General features: G+C 42.5%; 1 protein-coding gene across 1 annotated transcript in view; it reads right to left on the bottom strand.

The window, feature by feature from the left end:
• The window catches only part of DNAH17 (dynein axonemal heavy chain 17), a 137,070-nt gene that overhangs the window by 22,575 nt on the left and 93,876 nt on the right, over positions 1-20,619 (bottom strand). Inside the window, exons 58-64 of the mRNA XM_087924917.1 lie at positions 19,149-19,244; positions 18,216-18,433; positions 14,876-15,083; positions 11,531-11,646; positions 2,660-2,852; positions 1,277-1,512; positions 331-453 (exon numbers count right to left, since the gene is read on the bottom strand). Of these exons, the coding sequence (XP_087781043.1) occupies positions 331-453; positions 1,277-1,512; positions 2,660-2,852; positions 11,531-11,646; positions 14,876-15,083; positions 18,216-18,433; positions 19,149-19,244 (1,190 nt within the window). The remainder of the gene's footprint in view (positions 1-330; positions 454-1,276; positions 1,513-2,659; positions 2,853-11,530; positions 11,647-14,875; positions 15,084-18,215; positions 18,434-19,148; positions 19,245-20,619) is intronic.

Below are 20,619 nucleotides of genomic sequence, written 5' to 3' on the forward strand. Positions count from 1 at the left end.
GCTCTGTAGAAGGTCATCACTTTCATAGCCTCAGGAAAGAGAAAATGGCAAACCACTTCTGAAAAAACCTTGCCAAGAAAACTGGAGGGAATTGTCCAGGCAGTCTCTGAGAATCAGCACAATTGAATAGAAGGGGGAGGGAAGTATTTACTGTAAATAAATCTTCTGTTGCTGTAACCATAAAATATGTTTCCCTAATCTTTGCTTGAATCAGATTCCCGCTCTTGGGACAACTAAGGCATACACACCAAATACATCAACTTCCAGTACAAACCGGGTTGCAAAGGTCAGACTAAAACCAAGGGCTGTTGTGGCTGTAAATGCACTTACTTTCCTTTCTTGATTGTGTTTCGACCTAGCAGAGGGTCCAGCACAGGTTCTATTGTCTCTCCAATGTTTTCAATAAGCAGCGTATCTCCCTCAGAAACTGCTTTTTCAATGATATCTAGGTAGCTGTGCAATTGATAACAAATCTTTAGTGTGTCACATAGGCTCTTGAGAACACAGAAACCCTTCTTATACTCTAATGAAAAAGAAGTTAAAGGTTTTTTTCATAACCATTTGCAATGGAGAGGCATGCTGAGAGAGGGAGCTCTATCAAGGCCACTGAAGTAGATGCCAGAGGACATAGGACATGAGAGGACTGAGTGGGGATTCAAGTTAATAGACAGTGACAGACAGGCACAGGGAGATGGAAACGCAGCATTGGATTCCTGACACTAATTAACTACACACTAATTTTGTGTAGATGCAACCGTCTGGATCGCATCCATCTTCTCTCCTGTTTCTTGATAAGTTGTTCTGATGAAATTCAGGAAGCATGGGGGGAGCAAAAGGTCTTTGCGTTAAATAATAAAGCTAGGAGATTAATGAAGAATTATTTGTGGATAAAGTGTCACTGGGTGTGAATTACTTGCCTGCCCCAGATCCCAGAACTTTTGCTATGTCATGGAAGGATGTGTGTGTGTGTGTGTTCGCCATCTAAAATCCTGGCTACTGATCTCCAGTCATCTCAAGAAGCCTATTCCCAGCCATTCCCTAGATGTAAAGCATTGCAAGTGAGGAAAGCTGATAGGGTGGGCTTTGATGGGTGGTGCAAGGAAGATTGACTGAATGCAAAGAACATAAAGGGGCTACTTATAATACTCCCAGAATAGATGCAAGCAAAATGAAGGTCTGTCTCAGATAACCTGAGAACAGAGCAATTCTTGTTTTTCAGCCTGTAGGCCACTCTTTTACAATAAAGCCCAAACCAAACCAAATAACTCTCGTTCACCTTTTCTGTCCAAGCCGGATGGCCTTCAGATCATGTCCATGTTTGTTCTTGATCCATTTGATCCCTTGAAGCTGGGCATCTACAATGAGTGGCCAGCGTTCTGTGTTGCACAGAATTGTTGCATTTTCTGTTGACATACGGTCACTGGGGAGCCCCTGGTTGTTCCAGGTTGCTATATCTGCATCATCTGTTAACAGGGATAAAGGATCCAGGCCAGAAGTAATAGGGATTGGTATCTGTTATAATGTTAAGATAAAAATGGACGGTCAGGATAGAAAAGGCACAGCCTGTATTCAGCAGTGAATTTCTTAGATGTTGACACGCATCTCTGAACACACAAAACAGAACTTCACTACCTCTTCATTTATCTGATGCTATCTCACTTGTGACTGGAAAATCAAGTTTAGGTTCAAGGCAGCGCTAAAAAAAAGGAGCAGATGAGCAGAGAGAAAGGGGTATGAAGGGAGCTTCAGGACTCAGATGAGAAAGCCCTGTAGATTGGATAAGGTTGGAAGCGCCTCACTAATTTAGACAAATGACACAACGGTTAGAAAGAAATATATAATACATACATACATACATACATACATTAGCAGGAATAGCTTGCAGGAATAACTCAAGATCTATAATCTCTTGGATCTGCTGCATCCTTCCTTGCCAAACTATTACTTTGACACAATGCACACATATCATGGCAAACAGAGGTGGTATTCAGCAGGTTCTGACCAGTTCTGGAGAACGGGTAGCGGAAATTTTGAGTAGTTCGGAGAACCAATGGTAACCTTCCCCCAGGAGTGGGGAGGGAATGGAGATTTTACAGTATCCTTCTCCTGCCATGCCTACCAAGCCACACCCACAGAACCGATAGTAAAAAAAAAATTGAATCCCACCACTGATGGCAAAACACTTGGCGGGATATGATGGTTCGGTATTTTTCACCCTTCAAATCTATCATCTGAAGAGAAGCAACAGGAGTATGCCTTCCAGCAGGGGCATCTTGCATGCAACTCTCTTGAGGAAGGTTTGGCTGCTACTGATATTAATGTTCATATTTTTTTAAAGCATGAAGCAAATATCCCTTCCTTCCCCAGGGCTTTTCATCACTTCTGTGCTATTACTTCTGCAAAGATCACTTTGAGGCTCCGCCTTTCTGTGATCAATTGTTTTAATGGGTTGTTACAAAGTGCCCCGAAGAATACAAGTAAAGGATGATGTTTTCTTCCTTGGCCAACAAGCCAAGAGTTGGTCAGAGAGTTAGAGGTTTATAGTGTGAAGTTGGACATAACCTGAGGAACCTCCACTTGTAACCTAAAGCCACTAGGATTAGAAGCCAGACAGATCCAGTGAAACAACATTCATCTCCTGGCATTCACATAGACTTACCTTCAGCTGCTTTAAGTAAGGAGTCCAGAACTTGTCCAGTAACTCAGTCCTATACTTTTTGGTAAAATACCCAACATAGGAAACAAATGCAGTAATCAGTAGCACATCCCCGCACAGAGTCTTTCCCTGTTCGCTGAAATTTTCCACTGATTCAGCCCAACGCACGTTTTCAGATGCTAATCCACCAACAAGCCTTAGGAAACATTCCAAAAGGAGAGAAGGATCTGATTAGGATATGTGAGGATCTAACCCAACCTGGCTTGAATAGTCCAATAGAAGAAAATATATGTAGCTCAGGGCTGAACTGCAGGGTCCTTGGTGCTCTCTGAGATTTGCTGTTTCTTATATATAAATTTTATTGAATTTACAATTAAAAAATAACATAACAACATTACATATGCAACAGAGAGAGAAAAAGAAGAAAGAAAGAAGAGAAAGAGAGAGGAAAAAAAAAACGCTCGGTCTTGCGACCGAAAAAGGAGAAAAAGAAGTATAAAAGAGAGAAAAAAAACAAAGAGACGGAAGAAAAAAGAAAATACGTTAAAACCAGACAGATATTCTTTTTGACAGTCTGCAAGATCCAATTCTCCTACCTTACTTTAAATATACACATCTTATCACTATTTATGCTTAAATTTCCCATTATTCATTGAACGGTTTATCTCTGATATAACCAATTATACCACGCATTCCAATTATTATCAAATGCTGAAGACTCTTTATTTTTAAGAGCTATGGTTAAATTGTCCATTTCTGCGCAGTCACATATTTTCTGAATGACCAATTGATCTGTAGGTAAACAGGATGATTTCCAGCACTGGGCAAATGCTAATCTGGCCGCAGTTAGAATATGAATTATTATATATTTCGTCTTTTTAGGAAAATGTTTATCAGAGATCCCTAGTAGGAAGAACTCTGGTTTGTATTCGATTTGTTCTTTGGTTATCTCCTCCAGCCATTTTCTAATTTTTTGCCAGTATTTCTGGGCTTCTTTACAGATCCACCACATATGAAAGTAGGATCCCTCTATGTTTTTACATTTCCAACATTTTGGACTAGAGTTTGGGTTCATTTTCGCTAACCTCGAAGGGGATAAGTGCCATCTATATAACATTTTATACATATTTTCTTCGTACGCCGCAGATTTCGTAATCTTAATGATTCTATTCCAGATCTTTTCCCATTCTGTTAATGTAATGCTTCTTCCAATATTCCTACTCCACATTATCATGTTCCCTTTCACTATCTCTTGCTCTAATTCTACCTCCAATAAATATTTATAAAATTTAGAGATATTCTTTTTATTTGATCCTAATAAGATTTTATCTAAGTGTTGTAATTTGCTATAGATTCCAAACTCTTTGATATCTTGTTTGTATCTACTATGGATTTGTATATATAACCACTGATCAATTTTAAATCCCTGTTCCTGTAAGTCCTGTCGAGTTCTTAATTTTCCTAAAGAGTCTAATAAATCTTTATATTTAGTCGTTTTTGTTATATCCAAATTGTTGGGATGAACCATTGCCTCCATTGTTGAAAGCCAAATCGGAATTTTTAAATAATGTTTTTTACATATTTTTTTCCAATTAGTTAATAGTGAATCTCTAATAAGATGTCTATGAAAGTACGCCTGTTTAGTTTTCCCCACATCCCATAGAAATGCGTGCCATCCTCTCTGAAGGTCGTGCCCTTCCAAGACTAAAGTTCTTTTGTTCCGTAAATTGACCCAGTCTTTTAACCATAATAAGTTGGCTGCCCAATAATATAATTCCCAGTTTGGAAGCGCTAGCCCACCTCTACTTTTTTGCATCTTGTAAGGCCTTAATACTGATTCTAGCTTTTTTCCCTTGCCAAATAAATTTAAGAGTTACCTTATTTATATCATCAAAAAAATTTTTTGGTAATTTTATTGGGATTGTCTGGAATAAGTAAAGGAGTTTTGGTAAGATGTTCATTTTGATTGTGGCAATCCTGCCCAGTAGAGAAAGCTGCAACTTATTCCAAGATTCTAGATCTTTCTTAATTTGCTGTAACAGTTTATCATAATTATTCTCTTTGAGTGATTTACTATGTGGTGTTAACCATATGCCTAAATATTTGACCTTTTTTGTTGCCTGTATCCCCATGGTTTTTTCTAATTCTTTCCTCTGGTTCTCTGTTACATCATCAGTGCTGGGGAATGTGGGGTTTGTAATCAACCACATTTATTCTGTATATTATTCAAAAGAGACGATAAAAAGGCTGAGGAGGAATCAAAAAGATCAGAACATATCCTTTCTATCAGCCTACACCCAGATAACCAGGGATTAACACCAGGCAAACCATCAAGCAGAAAACAATGATCGCAACAAGGAACTACCAAGGAGAAAACCACCACCAACCATATCCTATCATAAGGCACTTGGGAAAATGACCAAGTATTTTTTCTTCATTATGGGGGCTGCCCTCAGTTGCTGTACTCTTTGGGAAAGAACAATCTGGCAATCAGAGTGTTTCCCTCTCCCGTTTCAGCTACTGTGAAATATTATGTATAAAACCATAAATATTTTTATTTAAAGCAAGCACTTCTTGGTAAGTTCTGAAAGCTTCTCATCATTAAGAGAAATCAGGGAGCATATAACAGTAGGATAGATCTGAGGGCCGCAACAGCTTTCAGCAATATTTAAGTCACGACTTTTGTGAAGATCCTTAGTGAGAGATGCGTAACTCTTTTCCTTGATATACTTTGTGGCTTCTGGCAAGGGGCAGATTGATGAGAATCAGTTAAGACTATCATCTCCAGAGGACCCATATAAACAGAGAACTGTTATGTCCTGAGGACTCTAGGAGTTCTCACTCAGGTCCACTCACTTGTGTGGGTGTTATTTCCCCCATTCCCATTGGTCAGTTCTCCACAGCAGCCAGCTATAAAAGCAGGCTGCGGGGTCCAACTGGCCGCTGATTGCTGCGAGCCAGTTCCAGGCTTGGCAAGCACGGTCAGCCCTTTATTTGTAAATAAAGTACTGTTGCACTCATGCTCTGGTTCAGCCTCTCATTGCTCAAACTTAACACTGGCGACGAGGATGGGATGGCTACCAGAAGCACCTTGCAACCGCTGAGTCACTAGCCACCGATCTACAGCCCAGAGAGAGCGATCGGTTGGCAACAGGGAAACGCTGATCCGCAGCCAGAGAGAGCGGTCAGCTAGCGAAACGAGCGATCAAAAAGAGCAAACGCAGATCCGCAGCCAGAGAAAGCGGTCTGAGTCAAATAGTTAGAAGCGTCTGTAGCCGCTTGTTAGCCTCGCTACGGGGAAAGTGAAGCGCTGCGAGCTGCAGCGCTCTGCATTTGGCGCGAAATTCAAATGGGTGTCATTTGAATTTCGGGCCAGTAGGAATCACAGCACAGCGCTGTAGAGAGTCACTAACGCCCACTTTTTGGCGCGAATCAAGACACCTCCAACGGCTAGCAGCCAACGTGGTAACCCAGAGAGAGAGAAAGAGAGGGTAGCAAAAACCTCTCCAGAGCTGATATCACTTGTAACTCACGAGCGTTCATAGTCCCAGAGAGATTTCTCCCGCAGGTAGCCCAGCCGTTCCAGCACCATGAGTTCCAATCCAGTATTCCCGGCGTTTAAACCAGACGAAGAGAAGTGGGAATCGTATAAGAACTGTTTCAACCATTACATCGATGCGGTCGGCCTGTCGGATGCGGGAGAGCATCGGAAAAATCCTATTTCCTAATCTACTGCGGAGCCACCGTTACGATACCGCTGCAGCACTCGTGGCGCCGAGAGAATTAAAAAACGTTCCGTGGTCCGAGTTGCTTGAGATCCTCACAAACCACTACGCTCCCAGACCTTCACAAATCGCCAGGAGGTTCACGTTCCGAATGAGGAATCAATCAAGTAAGGAGACCATCAACCAATATATGGCCGCCCTCAGAACAGCAGCCCTGCACTGCGGGTTTGGAACATACCTAGAGGACATGCTCCTCGATCAATTGGTTTGTGGGGTCAAGGATCTCAACCTACAGAGGCGACTGCTAGCTAAGAAAGACCTCAACCTCGCAAGCGGTAGAGGAGGCCCTAGCAACCGAGCTAGCTACGAACTCAGCCACCGAAATTCAGGGCCCAAGCGCCAAGCTAGCAGCGTTCCCAGTCCATTCCGAAGAGGTGGAAGCGGAGGAAGGCCACAACGATGAGAACGATGTCCATCGCCTCACCAATGACAGACGGTCGCAGGTAGGGGCCAAACAAGAATACACCGGTCCACCCAAGCACATCACCCTGTGCCTAGCCTGTGGGGATCACATCAAAGGGCCACCTGCAAGTTTAAAGAAGCCGTTTGCAACAACTGCCATAAGAGGGGGCACATTGCGAGAGTCTGCCAAGCCCCCAAAGCGCTGCACAAAGACCCCGTCCTCGCACTCGGGACCACAGAGGCAAGTATTAAACTGTCGCACGCACCGCCTTGCCAGGCGTACTTGCCACTCTGTTAGTAAAATTTCTCTCTCCGTTTCCCTAGAAGGTAAACCGTGCCACATGGAGGTTGACACAGGGTCAGCGCTCTCAATAATCTCGTGGAACACCCTCAAGAGACTCCACCCCAGCCTATCTACTACCCGGCTCCAGAGATGCCAGTTCGGTCTGAAGGACTACCAGGGGAAGGCCATTCCCGTGATCGGCAGAGGCAAGTTCTTTGTCAGTTTTAGAGCTTTTAAAGGCCACCTACCTCTAGTGGTAGTTAACGGCAACCTACCCACCTTATTGGGGCTCAATTGGTTTCCCCACCTCGGCCTAGGGTTAACAGGAGTCCATGCTGTCTCAACCTCAGACACTGACTCCTTATTCGCTGACTACGCAGATGTGTTCAGCGAGGAGCTGGGGTGTTATAATGGAACCCCATCTCGTTCACCGTTGACCCCAGGCAGCCCCAATCAGATTAAAACCACGTAGAGTTCCATTTGCTATTCGACCAAAACTAGACGCTGAATTGGATAAACTACTAAAACAAGGGGTCATTGAGCCAACAGATTTCGCCAAGTGGGAGACGCCCATTGTCACACCCCTAAAAAAAGATGGTAGCCTGAGAATTTGCTCGGACTACAAGACAACAATCAATAAATATTTACAAGTTAGCGCCTATCCTGTGCCCGTCATTCAGCATTTATTGCATACATTCGAACCGGGCAGTATTTTTGCTAAATTGGACATGTCTCAAGCATATCAACAATTCCCTGTTGATAACCAAACAGCGGAACTTCAGACCATCGTCACTCACAGGGGTGCCTTCCGATGCAAGCGTCTCCAATTTGGCGTAAGTGTTGCCCGGGCATTTTTCAATCCTCATGGAGCGGATTTTACAGGGCCTCCCTGGTGTAGTACCCTACTTCGACGACATCTTGGTCTCGGCCAGGGACAGACCCCAACTCTTCCAGAGAGTGCGAGCAGTGTTAGAGAGGTTCAGACAGCATGGCCTCAAGTTAAAAAAAGAAAAATGCGCCATTGCCACTAGACAGGTGGACTTTCTGGGTTATAAAATTGACGCCTCTGGCATTCACCCCCTGGAGTCCAAGGTCAGGGCGATCCACGAAGCTCCCACACCAACCTCCAAAACGGAGCTACAAGCTTTCTTGGGACTCCTAAACTTTTATGCATCCTTCTTGCCCCATAAAGCCTCAGTAGCCGAACCCCTACACAGATTACTAGACAAAAAGTCACCGTGGCACTGGGGGCACAAAGAAGACCAGGCGTTTAACGCCGTCAAATCACTACTTACGTCAGAGGCAGTGCTCATCCAATTCGACCCCAACCTTCCTTTAGTACTGGCAGCAGACGCATCCCCTTTTGGAATTGGGGCGGTCCTTAGTCACCGACTCGCCAATGGCGCCGAGGCCCCCATCGCCTTTTTCTCCAGGACGCTCTCGGCCACGGAGCGAAATTACAGCCAAATAGACAAGGAAGCCCTAGCAGCTGTTGCAGCCGTGAAAAAGTTTCACGAATTCCTTTTTGGCCACTTCTTCGAACTGGTCACCGACCATAAACCCCTCCTGGGCCTACTGGCCGGCGACAAGCAGACACCTCAAGTCCTCTCCCCTCGGATGACACGGTGGACGCTTTTCTAGCGGCCTACTCATACAAACTTATCCACCGCCCGGGCAAAACTCTATCCCACACTGACGCACTCAGTCGCTGCCCCTTACCCGCTCCGGCTGAAGACCCAGCTCCTGTCAATGCCATTTTTGAAATCACCCAGTTGGACCTGCCCATCACCGCCCTTGACATCGCCGCCAAAACCAAGGCAGACCAAACGCCGCCCAGGTGCTCGACTGGGTGAGGAGGGGTGGCCGGGAGGCAATGTTGATAACAAATTCGCACCCTTTAAGACTCGCATGCAGGAGCTGTCCAGTTTGCAGGGTTGTCTACTGTGGGGCACTCGAGTGATCATTCCGACCTCGCTGCGTACCCGAGTCCTGGAGGCGTTGCACGAGGGACACCCCGGCATTGTGAGAATGAAGGCGTTGGCACGCAGCTACGTATGGTGGCCGGGTCTAGACGAGGACATTGTCAAGTGGGTAAGTTCCTGCAGCATTTGCCAGGAATCCCGTCCTGCTCCCCCATCGCCACTCCTACCAGATGGGAGAGCGCCAGCGCCCTTGGTCGAGAATCCATATCGATCTGGCCGGCCCGTGCATGGAAAGATGTTCCTAGTGGTCGTGGACGCTTATTCCAAGTGGATAGACGTGGCGCAGCTATCCACAACAACCACACTAGCAATCACCAACGTGTTAACGCGCCTGTTCGTTACCCATGGACTACCCGACTCCTTGGTCTCCGATAATGGCCCACAGTTCGCATCAGTAGAATTCAGCCGTTTTGCAGCCAACCTAGGCATTCGCCACATTTTAACAGCCCCATTCCACCCTGCGAGTAATGGGTTGGCTGAAAGGGCCGTCAGGACCACCAGAGGCCCTCGCTAGGTTTGGCAGAGATGACTGGCACCACAAACTCTCACGGTTCCTGATGAGCCAGCACTCAACCCCTGTGCAGTCACCAATAAGTCCCCAGCGGAACTTCTGATGGGCCGACGCCTGAGGACTGTATTGGATAGACTGCACCCACAATACTGCCCTGACTCTCCCCTCGCTTCCACTTCGGGGGTTAGACATTTTATGTTACAGGAGCCGATATTCGCCAGGAATTTCGCTGGGGACCCACTTTGGATTCCGGGCGAAGTCATCGCCGTCACCGGGCCGAGATCATATAGAGTCAGGCTGGAGGACGGTCGCGTCTGGAGGAGACACATAGACCAACTCAGAAGGCGCCTCAGCAACCTCGCAAACAAAGATCCAGAGTCTCCAGTCGAAGGGGAACCGTCCCATCCGCCACCCAGCCACATCGCACCCAGTGACCAGTCTGCGCCAGCGGTCGTTCCGGTCAGCCCAAACCCAGGCAACAGCGCCCAGAGAGTTGATCAACCGGATCCAACCCACGAGAGTTTGACTCCAGAAACCAACCCGGTGGTTTCCGAGGATGTCCAGTCCAGAGAGAGTGTTGGTGACACTTTGCCCGCTCAACCGTCACAGACTGATGCCGAACAGTCAGACAATGTTCCCGAGTTGCGCCGCTCCGGGCGCCAACACAAACCCCCATCTACCTCAAGGACTTATGCGTGTTCGCATCTGGGGGGAAGGGGTGTTATGTCCTGAGGACTCTAGGAGTTCTCACTCAGGTCCACTCACTTGTGTGGGCGTTATTTCCCCCATTCCCATTGGTCAGTTCTCCACAGCAGCCAGCTATAAAAGCAGGCTGCGGGGTCCAACTGGCCGCTGATTGCTGCGAGCCAGTTCCAGGCTTGGCAAGCACGGTCAGCCCTTTATTTGTAAATAAAGTACTGTTGCACTCATGCTCTGGTTCAGCCTCTCATTGCTCAAACTTAACAAGAACATTGCTCGCTTATGAACCAACGGCCTTTTCCAAATGCTAACTATAGTTTCTCTAAACAAACCGCTCATCTTTGATTCATGCTTTCTCTTTTATGCAGTATTTCATTTTCAGGAAATGGTTCATAGCTTGCTGAGAAGCTGAACAATTTTCTTCTTTCCAGCTGGGATTTCCAGCCAGTTTGGGAGAATAAAGCTTCCCAGTGACGTCTCACACATTCTGATTCACAAGAATAAAAAAAAAAACAATTTGATATGAATATACAAGATATTTGAAGCTTTCGCAATTGCTGTCTGGTTTATAGTATTTAAGTTAAGTTTATAGTATTATCTTATGCTTTTCTTTCTGATTTTCTTGAAATGTGGCTTAGATACTTAGGATTTAGATAAGAAATGTCATGTATCCCCTTAGCCACGATTGTACTATAAACAGTATTACAGTTTGGTGTAGCAAAATGAAGAGCATCTTCTTCTGAGGGTTTATAAGAGTGAATATATTGGATTCTGTCTCTTAGAAATTTCGGAAGACATACAAATCAAAAGTATTGTCCCTTGGGGTTAAATCATATAGGAAAACACTAACAAATCTCCTATACCGGCATGCCTTTTGACATAATGGAACAAATACTTTTGGAAATCATATTTAAACTCAGACGTATCCCCAAGAAAATTAAGATGGCGCATATGTTCATAATACCCATTTACAAGAGTCAATCTGAATAGAAAAATGGGTTGGGGTTCAAATAGTGAAACTCTCTTCCTATAACTGCTGCTTCAGAGACACTGGCAGCCCCCTACCCACCCTACTTCTGGGTCTCGGTTTTTTAAAAGAGGAAGATCAGTCAGGGACCTCATGTGGTCAGGTTCATGCTGACACAAGCCAAACTGCAGAAATTAACCAGCATCAACCAAGACCACCCTAGGAAGTATTTAGTGATGGTGTACCTGTTAGCCAATGAAATTACTCTGTTCGTTGCATCAGCCTCTTGCTGGCACTTGATTTTCGCAGCTGTGGCCTTTTCAAATTCGGCAGTCAGATTAGCTAAATTGGCATTTAGATCCTTTCAGACAAAAAGTTTGAAAAGTTATGTGTATAGAGATGATGAATTAAACTGACGTAATTTCTTCCCCTATTAATGAGGCAATAGTTTACCTAAAAGAAATTGGTATAAATTTGAGCATTTACATGTACAAGCTGGTTTCGAAGGATGAGTAAATGCTGCACCATGTGACCAGATCAGATAGGGGAGTAACATTGATTCATCACAGAAAAGCAGACAACTACTCATATTGTATGATTAAAAAATTTTTTAAGGCGCCCCCAATTGTTGTTGTAAATGCTTATAAATACGCAATAATTTTGGAGGTGTTGCAGGATCTAACATGTTTATTGAAATGACGAAAACAGTGTTCCTTTTGTACGTGTGTACAACATCAAAATGTGCCCAGGAAAGGGGGCAGAGGCTGTGCCGTGTGTCAATCTGCTTTCATAATAACACCACCAACAACACCCCTCCCTTGTGCATAGCCCTGAATAGCCTTCTGACCAGGGGTGGGATTCAAAATTTTTAACAACCGGTTCTCTGGGCGTGGCTTAGTTGGTGGGCATGGCTTGGTGGTCATGTTATTGGCTGGGCATGGCCAACTCAATATAACTCACATCAAAGCACGCCTGGCCTCTCATGACTGGGGATGCTGCAACAGTCGTAAGTGTGAAAAATGGTCATAAGTCACTTTTTTCAGTGCCATTGTAACTTTGAATGGTCACTCCACATAAGCAAAGTACCAGCAAAGGACGGGAAAAAAACTCCAGAGAAGTTCCTGAGACAGGAAGTCTAATCCTGCCAAGAATATAATAAGGGTTAACAGAGAGGCAGTTTCTGTAAGCAACACCAGAAAGTTTCCTTCCTGCCTTCCTTACAGGATTAGACCAGTAATTTCTTCTAACAACCGGTTCTCCAAACTGCTTAGAATATTAACAACCGGTTCTAGCGAATAGGTGCGAACTGGTAGAATCCCACCCCTGCTTCTGACAGCAAATCATAATGAAACTTGATTTATCAGTAATCATTGCAATAATTTTGTCAAGTAAAATTGTCTAAAAATGTGAGGAAGAAAAGACTGCAGTAATGGGTGGTGATAGATTAGGGGGAAAGAGGCAAAGAATGTGTCAGCTTTGGAAGCCTTATTCCATGCTGCCACATAGCCTGAGAAAGTGGGAGGGGGGTAATTTCAATTAAGTAGCTCTAAGTAGACAAAATAAAATTCTTTCATTAGTTCAAGTCCTTTAGTATGGTGCAGGATGGAATAAGGATCTTACTTTTGGACAGATCATGATTGGGCAATGTGATGTGATGACGACCAAAGGGAGATGGATTTGCAGTTTGGGAAATTGTGGAAAGCCTGAAAACTTTTAGATTCGGGATTCCACAGATGTGCCAGGAGGTATTCTAATAAAGATACTTTTGAGGTATGTTTGTCTCGGAGTTACTGATTGGAATGAAGGTTTGCTGGAACGCTGACAGAATGGAAATGTAAGAAAGATTTGTAAAAAGATACCCACTTTGGAAAAAGAATCAATTTGGTGTAGTGGTTAAAGGCATTGGGCTAGAAACTGGGAAGCTGACAGTCCTATTCTTACAGATAATCTCAATTAACAATCATAATTGAGCCACAAAATTTATGTTGCTAAGTAAGACATCTCTTAAGTGACTGTTGCCCCATTTTGCAACCTTGCTTGCCACAGTTGTTAAGTGAGTCATTGCAATTGTTACATTAGTAACACGGTTGTTAAGTGAATCTAGCTTCCCCATTGACTTTGCTTGTCATAAGGTCGCAAAAGCTGATCACATGACCCTGGGACACTGCAACCTTCATAAATATGAGCCAGTTGCCATGTGTTCCAATTCTGATCACATGATCATGAGGATGCTGCAATGGTCATAAATGTGAAAAACGGTCATAAATCACTTTTTTCAGTGCCACTGTAACTTTGAACGGTTGCTAAATGAACTATTGTAAGTCAAGGACTCCCTGTACTTTAGTCCGAAATATGAGATGTAAAGCTGGTAAACGAAATACCTCTTCAAGTTGCACATAGTGAAGGATTCAGAAAAAAACCCTGTATATATGTATAACTTATGTGCTGAATCAATCTATTTTCTGGGTTTGCACAATATATTGAACAATAACATAAGTAAAAGGGGATAGGTTTGCCAATTAGGGTAATAAAATAAATGGAATGAAACAATAAAACAAAACAGAAATACAAGTCTAATACACCACTAAGCAAGGTTAAAATTAACTGGGCCTCACATGCAGTAGAAAAGAGCTGTTACATTCATGTTAATTTCTGTCTTCTACTGAAATAGATCCAGGGCTAGATAAACTATTGATTGAATCAGATTGTCTTTAAATTAGTGTACAAGTGGGTGTGAGTTCATGCAAAGCCTGTGCTCACTTTTCTCTTCTGAAGTAAAAGGGAGAAGAAATACATTGGAGTTAGCAGATGCCTGCTTGCCATTTTGTTTAAACCAGAAACTGTGGCTAAACAAACCAACAGTGGGATCTGCCAGGAAACAGATATGGGTTTGTGTATTCAAAAAGGCAACATGGTGATGGTGGCAGGTAATCAAAGACTTCCCCATAAAGAATGTCACACACAGACATCAAGGGACAAGGCCTTAATTGTGACACTACAACCGCCATCTTGTCTGTTTGGAACCAACTTGGAACACTGAAATACTTTTATAGTTTGTCCCAAAATCAGAGCATATTACAAATCACATCCCTTCTCAAAAGCCAGAAATCTGTAAAATGGAGACTAAATTAATGCTATGGCTACGTGGAGGAAAGGAAGGGAGAAATGCTTCTCCTTTAGCTCAGGAATGGGTAACATGAGTCCCTTCAGATATTGCGTAACTTCAACTCCCAGGATTCCACACCTTGGCCTGAGCTATTGTTACAGCTTAGCAAATTTTGGAAAGCCACCAGGTCACCACATCTGAACTGGGCCAGTACTATAGTACAGTTTCCATTTCATTTCATTCCATTCATCTGCAGGAAAATTCATGACTCAGAGTTCATGTTTATACCGGTTTTTGATCTGTATAGATACAACGGAATGTTGTTTGCATGCAATTGGTTTAATTGTGTAACTTTGGCCTAAATAATTAATTCTCTTGCTTGGCGCCAGCAGTGAATGTCAGCCAATTTGAACACTGATATCTACTTCAACAAGATGCCCTGGGGTCTGGCACATTACCCAAAACGAAGTTGTAGCCTACTTACTGCAATCTTGTTTTTAATCATCGTGAGTTTGGCTTGTGCTTCTGCCAGTTCGGCATTAGCCTCTTCCAAGGCCTGCCGCTTAGGTGCCACATCACAGTAGACTTCATAGAAACGAACAATGTTTAAGCACCAAGAACATAAACCAGACGCAGCTGTGGACTTGGAAAGTATAAACTCAGGATCAAACGTTGGATCATGCTGAAATGGTCTGCAGAGAAAAATTCACAAAGGTATATAATATATTGCAGCTGGGGGAACAAGGACACCAACAAGTTTTATAAAGTAGCTTATCACTTAAATCAGAGGTCTTCAGACTTGACAACTTTAAGACTTGTGGACTTCAAATCTGAGAATTCCTCCTCCAGTCATGTTAGCTCAGGAATTCTGGGAGTTGAAGCCCACAAGTCTTAAAGTTGTCAAGTTTGAAGATCTCTGATTTAAGTGATAAGCTGCTTGAAGACCCTTGACTTAAATGAATAAAAGTAGTCATTAAAGACAAAGCAGCGTTGCTTTAAGTATTTACAAGAAAGAGTGGGAAAAAAAGACTGATCACATTTCTAATCAAAGTCCACCAAAGAACTACAAAGATGTCTGCTCTGGGCCCAGCAACCGTGATGGACAATGGCACACATGATGTTGTTGTGGCTCCGGGCTTGGATTCAGCTCCTGTGACTGATATGAGTTCAAGTGAGGAGGTCATGGCAGAAAAATATGAGCCGGCATGGCTCAGTGATTGGACTGGTAACCAGGATGAGGAGATGGACGTGACAAAGGACGACAGACCTGATGTATTAGAATTGTCAGGACCTTTGACCTCCTCTGGTTCCTTATCTGATCAACAGCCGGGAATGACTGACAGGGAAGTTTTGAGAGAGTCTTCTAGTGGAGATGAGAACTTGGAAAATTTGTGGTTAAATGTAAAAAACAGAAGACGGTTGAAAAGGCAAAATCAGCTGGAACGAATGAGGAGAGCGAGTCAGTAAATTAGCACGTTGCCTCAATGAGTATAAAAGGACACAGCTGGGCTGGTACAATTTGCTAGGAACAAGGTGACTATTTGAGTGAGGACGTTACAGCAAGAAGCTCTGAGACTGGAGATTTATTGCCAGGACTGGTTTGCCGGACAGAGTAAAGATTTATGCTGTGAATTGAGGTTTCTGCCAGCCGTTATCTTGTAAGACTTCTTTCCGTTTGATTTAATTGTGAAACGGCTGCTTTCTGTTTTGTTCGTTTGAATTTTGAAGGGGAGTCATAACATGATGTTACAGTACAAATCCCTATTCTTTTGTGTTTACATAAAATGTTGTACACCAATACATAAGTTAAGGGGTTTACAGTACATTTGACATCATAACACGGTCTTGTCGATTGATCTCCCTACAAATGGGTATGAACTGATCCTAGGAACTATGCTGTTTCTTTTTTAGCAAATGAATCAGAGCTATAGACTATTACCACTTTTCAAGGAATAAAACTGAAGAAAATTGTTCAAGTCTTTAAATGCTCTGATACCAATCACAAACTGGACAAAGTGAAAGCAATTGAAGAGACAGATATGTTCCAGGTCATCTTAGAATGAGTGCAACAATAATAAGACTGCTATAACTCATATTCTTTTTGCCACTTTTGCAACGCGCGCGCGCACATACACACACACACACATTCATAAAATAATGTAATCTGTTGATGTAAACATTAAAACATGTTTAAAATGTGGAAAAATCATCCCTATTTACAATCTGAAGTAGAAATATTGCTCCAGTTTTTGTTCCGTAACTTCTAAATTCACAGTAAGATTTATATAACTGGTGTTTGTCTTTAAAAAGGAATACATTCTTTATTAGGAAATTACATTTAGATACATAGCCTAGGTATCTGATTCAGTTATATTCTATGTACAGTAAGTGAATGAAAGACACGTAGTCTGCTAGACAGCGTGGAGCCTGGCACACACAAGTATTTACTTTATTACTGGAGGGGAATTATGGAAAGAGGAATTGTGAGGACAAGGATTAGGTACTGGAACTAATGGGAATCCTGAGAATATCAGACTATTTAGTTACAGGCATACTTGATGGTATCATAGCTGCAATATAAAGAAGTAAAAAAGGAGAATCCTTCCACTGAATATTACACCTATTATCCGTAGTGGCCAATAAGGCCAGAAGGCAACAACGCCCCCACCCCCCCAAAGCAATGTACATTGAAGTGGATCTTCCATCTCTTTCTTTCTCTCTCAGCAAGTCATGGCAACTTGAAAGGCTGCCTCTCTCCAAGGGTGTGTCTTCTCCTTTGAGATCCACCTGGAAGGGCATACTTCAGCTCCTATCACTTAAAGATTGTCATCTTGCAGGAACCAGGAAATGTACCTGTTCTGTCATGGTCCCTGTCCTCTGACATTATACCATCTGAAATCAGATGAGGCCTGATCCTGCTGCCTTTCTGGAAATTGTCAAAAACCAGTTATTTGCCAAGCATGGGGGTTGTGAAGTTAGTAAAGTCTGGGTGAGTTAAGACATCCTTATATAAATATTTTTTTTAAAAAAACTTTTAGCTCCTGCTTTTGTTTTAATTATATATTAGTATTATACATTTTAAAATTTTATATTATGGTTTCTGTTTAATCTTGGTTTGCTACTCAGAGCCGCTGTGGTGAACTGGGCAGCTACCTATATCTAAATAAATAAAAGCAGAAAAGTCCTTCTCTACTTACTACATTGGTCGATTGCTGTCAACACTGTACATTTAGTCGCTAAAGGCAAGAGATGCAAGGACAGATTTTTCTTAGAAAATGGGCAAAACTCTGGTTACATTTGTTGCCTTTTAAGAAGGTTCCATATTAGCTCTTAAATTAAATCTGAAAATCTGGGAATTGTGACTCATCCAGAGGAGGAAAATACTAAATTTCTTGCTAGGGAAAATGCTAAACTCCTTGCGGGCCTGGCATGAGAAGGAAGAAGACAGGAACAGGAAGGAGAAAATCTGCTCTGGGCACTGGAGAGAAAGATACACAGCCTCACCCCAGATCAAGGACAACACAAATGCCATAAAACCTCAGTACTGTCAGCAGTAATTCACACAGACTTCTCATAGTTTCAGGGAAAAATTCCCAGACATGCTTGGAAAGACTGGGACCTTTTGCATTCAGAGCCTGTGCTCAGCCATAATTATTGGCATTTACCCCACTTTCACTTTTGAAGGTGGTGCCAGCGAACTACAGATCTCTCTCTCTCTCTCTCTCTCTCTCTCTCTCCCTCTCCCTCTCCCTCTCCCTCCAATGCATGACCTGCCGTTTCAATTTATTTCACTGTAAGAACATACATGTGTAGAGGCCTCTTACTTAAAAGCTTTCAAGCAAGATTCGGGAATGTGTTCTTTGTCATATTTCTTCAGGGCATCCAGGAAAGCATCTACTTTGCCCATCATGGATTTTGCTGCTTTCCAACTTCTGTCTTTTGGTATCTTGCCACCTGGAGCAGTAAGAATCAAAACTGCTGCTGTTACATTAACCACTGCTTCTGGAGGAGATCCAAAAGACTTCAGCTCTGTCAGGTTGTTCTAAAAGGGTAGACAAAGATGGGGGAGAAGAGAAAGAATTTTTTAACAATGAAATAGTAAATTCCATGATTAAGAAAATAGTCCATCAAGCACCCCATATCAACTACAATATATCTATGCTAGCAGAGCATCAGAACATTACAGTTTATAGTATGGGATTCGAGCTTGGATGTTACCTAGTTGAGTAATGAAATGTTTACAAGCAAACAACCAAGGTCAGAAAGCATCAAGAACCCCACAATTCAACCTAGAGTTACAAATATTATTTTCTAGTGGAATTTGGGATTTACAGAGTTTTGGAGCAGTACTTCAGAGGCTTCATACTCCATGCAGCTCCAATCCTTAGTAAAGCCTTCCAGGTTAGGGGCTCAGTCTAAAAGGGATCTTGGATTCTTAATATGCGAAAGAATCTGAGGCTGGGGTTGTTGTTGTTGTTTTACTTCATATTTTGTTGAATGAGAAGTTATTTATTTTGAAAGTTACTTGGAGTTTCAAACATGAGAAACTCTGCACTTTTACAATTGATGGCTTGAAAATGGTTCCTGTAAGAGAAATCAATTAGCCAGACCACATCTCTGTCTCTGGGATCTTCCTTCATAAAAATAGAAGTATATTCATCTAGTTAATCAATGACATGTTGAAACAGAGGATATTGCTAGAAATGAGTACATTGTTTTTAACTGCTGGGTTGAAAACCTAAAGGATTTTTTTTTACCTTATTGAGGGTATCTAGAGCTTCCTGAGCAGCAATCAGTGCTGGTTCAGCTTTAGCCAAATCAGTTTCACAAGCTCTTTGCTTTTCTGATACGTTCTGGGGAAGGAAATACGAATGTTTTTCAAGTTATTTGGTAAAATGTATTTCTCAGTTCAGTTTTACAATTCAGATCACCTCATTAGATCATCAACAACAAAAAAATTCTGTCATGAAGTAATGCTAAGAAAGAGAGCAATTTGTGAACCCCGGTTGTGAGCAATCTCAGAAGCTTGGTAACTAGAAATTTCCCAAAAGGAGGGTTCTGCTTTTAGGACACCCAGTGAGTGAATTCAGAGGAAGTGAAGCCAAGCAAAGAGAAGCACAAAGGGGAAATAGTGAAGGAGACTGACTATCCGTTCTATCTCCTCGCTGATGCAGACTCATCCTCATATATGATTGGCATATGGTGCAATGCAGTTTTCAGTGTCTATGGAGATTCTCAGGCATTCAGGTCATGGTTGTCCCAAAGGTTCTTTCTTTCAAAAGGCAGCTGGACTTTCTTGTCTTGCTTGAAAATGTTTTGCTTCTCACCCAAGAAGCTTCTTCAGTTCTGAATGAATGGAGGAGAATGGAAGGATTTATATTTTTTGCAGTCATCTGGTCAATAGCCCTCTTTCTGAGAATTGTTGAGGACACTTGGAGGTTTATATGTGCCCCAGAGTCACCTGAATCCTGTAGTCTGCAAACCCCCCCCCCCGAAGACCCATTCATACTCCTGAACAAGGATGATTACAAGGAATATAAATCCTCCCATTTGCCACCATTCAGTCAGTACTGAAGAAGCTTCTTACGTGAGAGGTGAAACATCTTCATGCAAAATAAGAAAGTCCAATTGTCTTTTGAAAGAGACCACCTTTGGGACAGTTTTCAGTGCTTCAATATATACTAGCAAGAGCCTATGAAAGGAGCGGATCTACAAGGAACAATGTGTGGCTTCATGGCTAAATTCTTTAGTATTTTTAATACACAGAAAATTTAGCCTAATTTGGTGCCAAGTTTTTGTTTTAATATTTAGAGTATTAATTGCTTTAATTTGGTTTTTATGTCTTTTAAATTGATATTATTTTAATTCTTGATTGAGAGCTACTCAGAATTTGGTATAAGATGGGCAACTATGTAAATGTTTAAAATAAATAAATAAAGGCAACAGAGTACATTGTAGCAAATCCATAAATAAAATCTATTTCTCATCTTTGTTTAAAGCATATAATCTTATCTTTAAAATTATGACCTCTTCTTCCAATACAGTGTCTTCTGATGAACAAAACTACCAATAGTTAGTGGGACTTGGGGCAAAGGTCAACTGATTAAAAAAATGATTGTTGGTTGGTTATACATATAATTAATGTAAAAGTGGTTGGTTAGAGATTATGAGAGCTCATCACAGTTGAGGAACAATATCTTGGACAACCAATGAGGGTGACAACCAATG

The sequence above is a fragment of the Pseudonaja textilis genome, chromosome 2, assembly GCF_049901715.1.
Source record: "Pseudonaja textilis isolate UNSWEBS1 chromosome 2, rPseTex1.2, whole genome shotgun sequence".
In the NCBI taxonomy this organism is placed as follows: domain Eukaryota; kingdom Metazoa; phylum Chordata; class Lepidosauria; order Squamata; family Elapidae; genus Pseudonaja; species Pseudonaja textilis.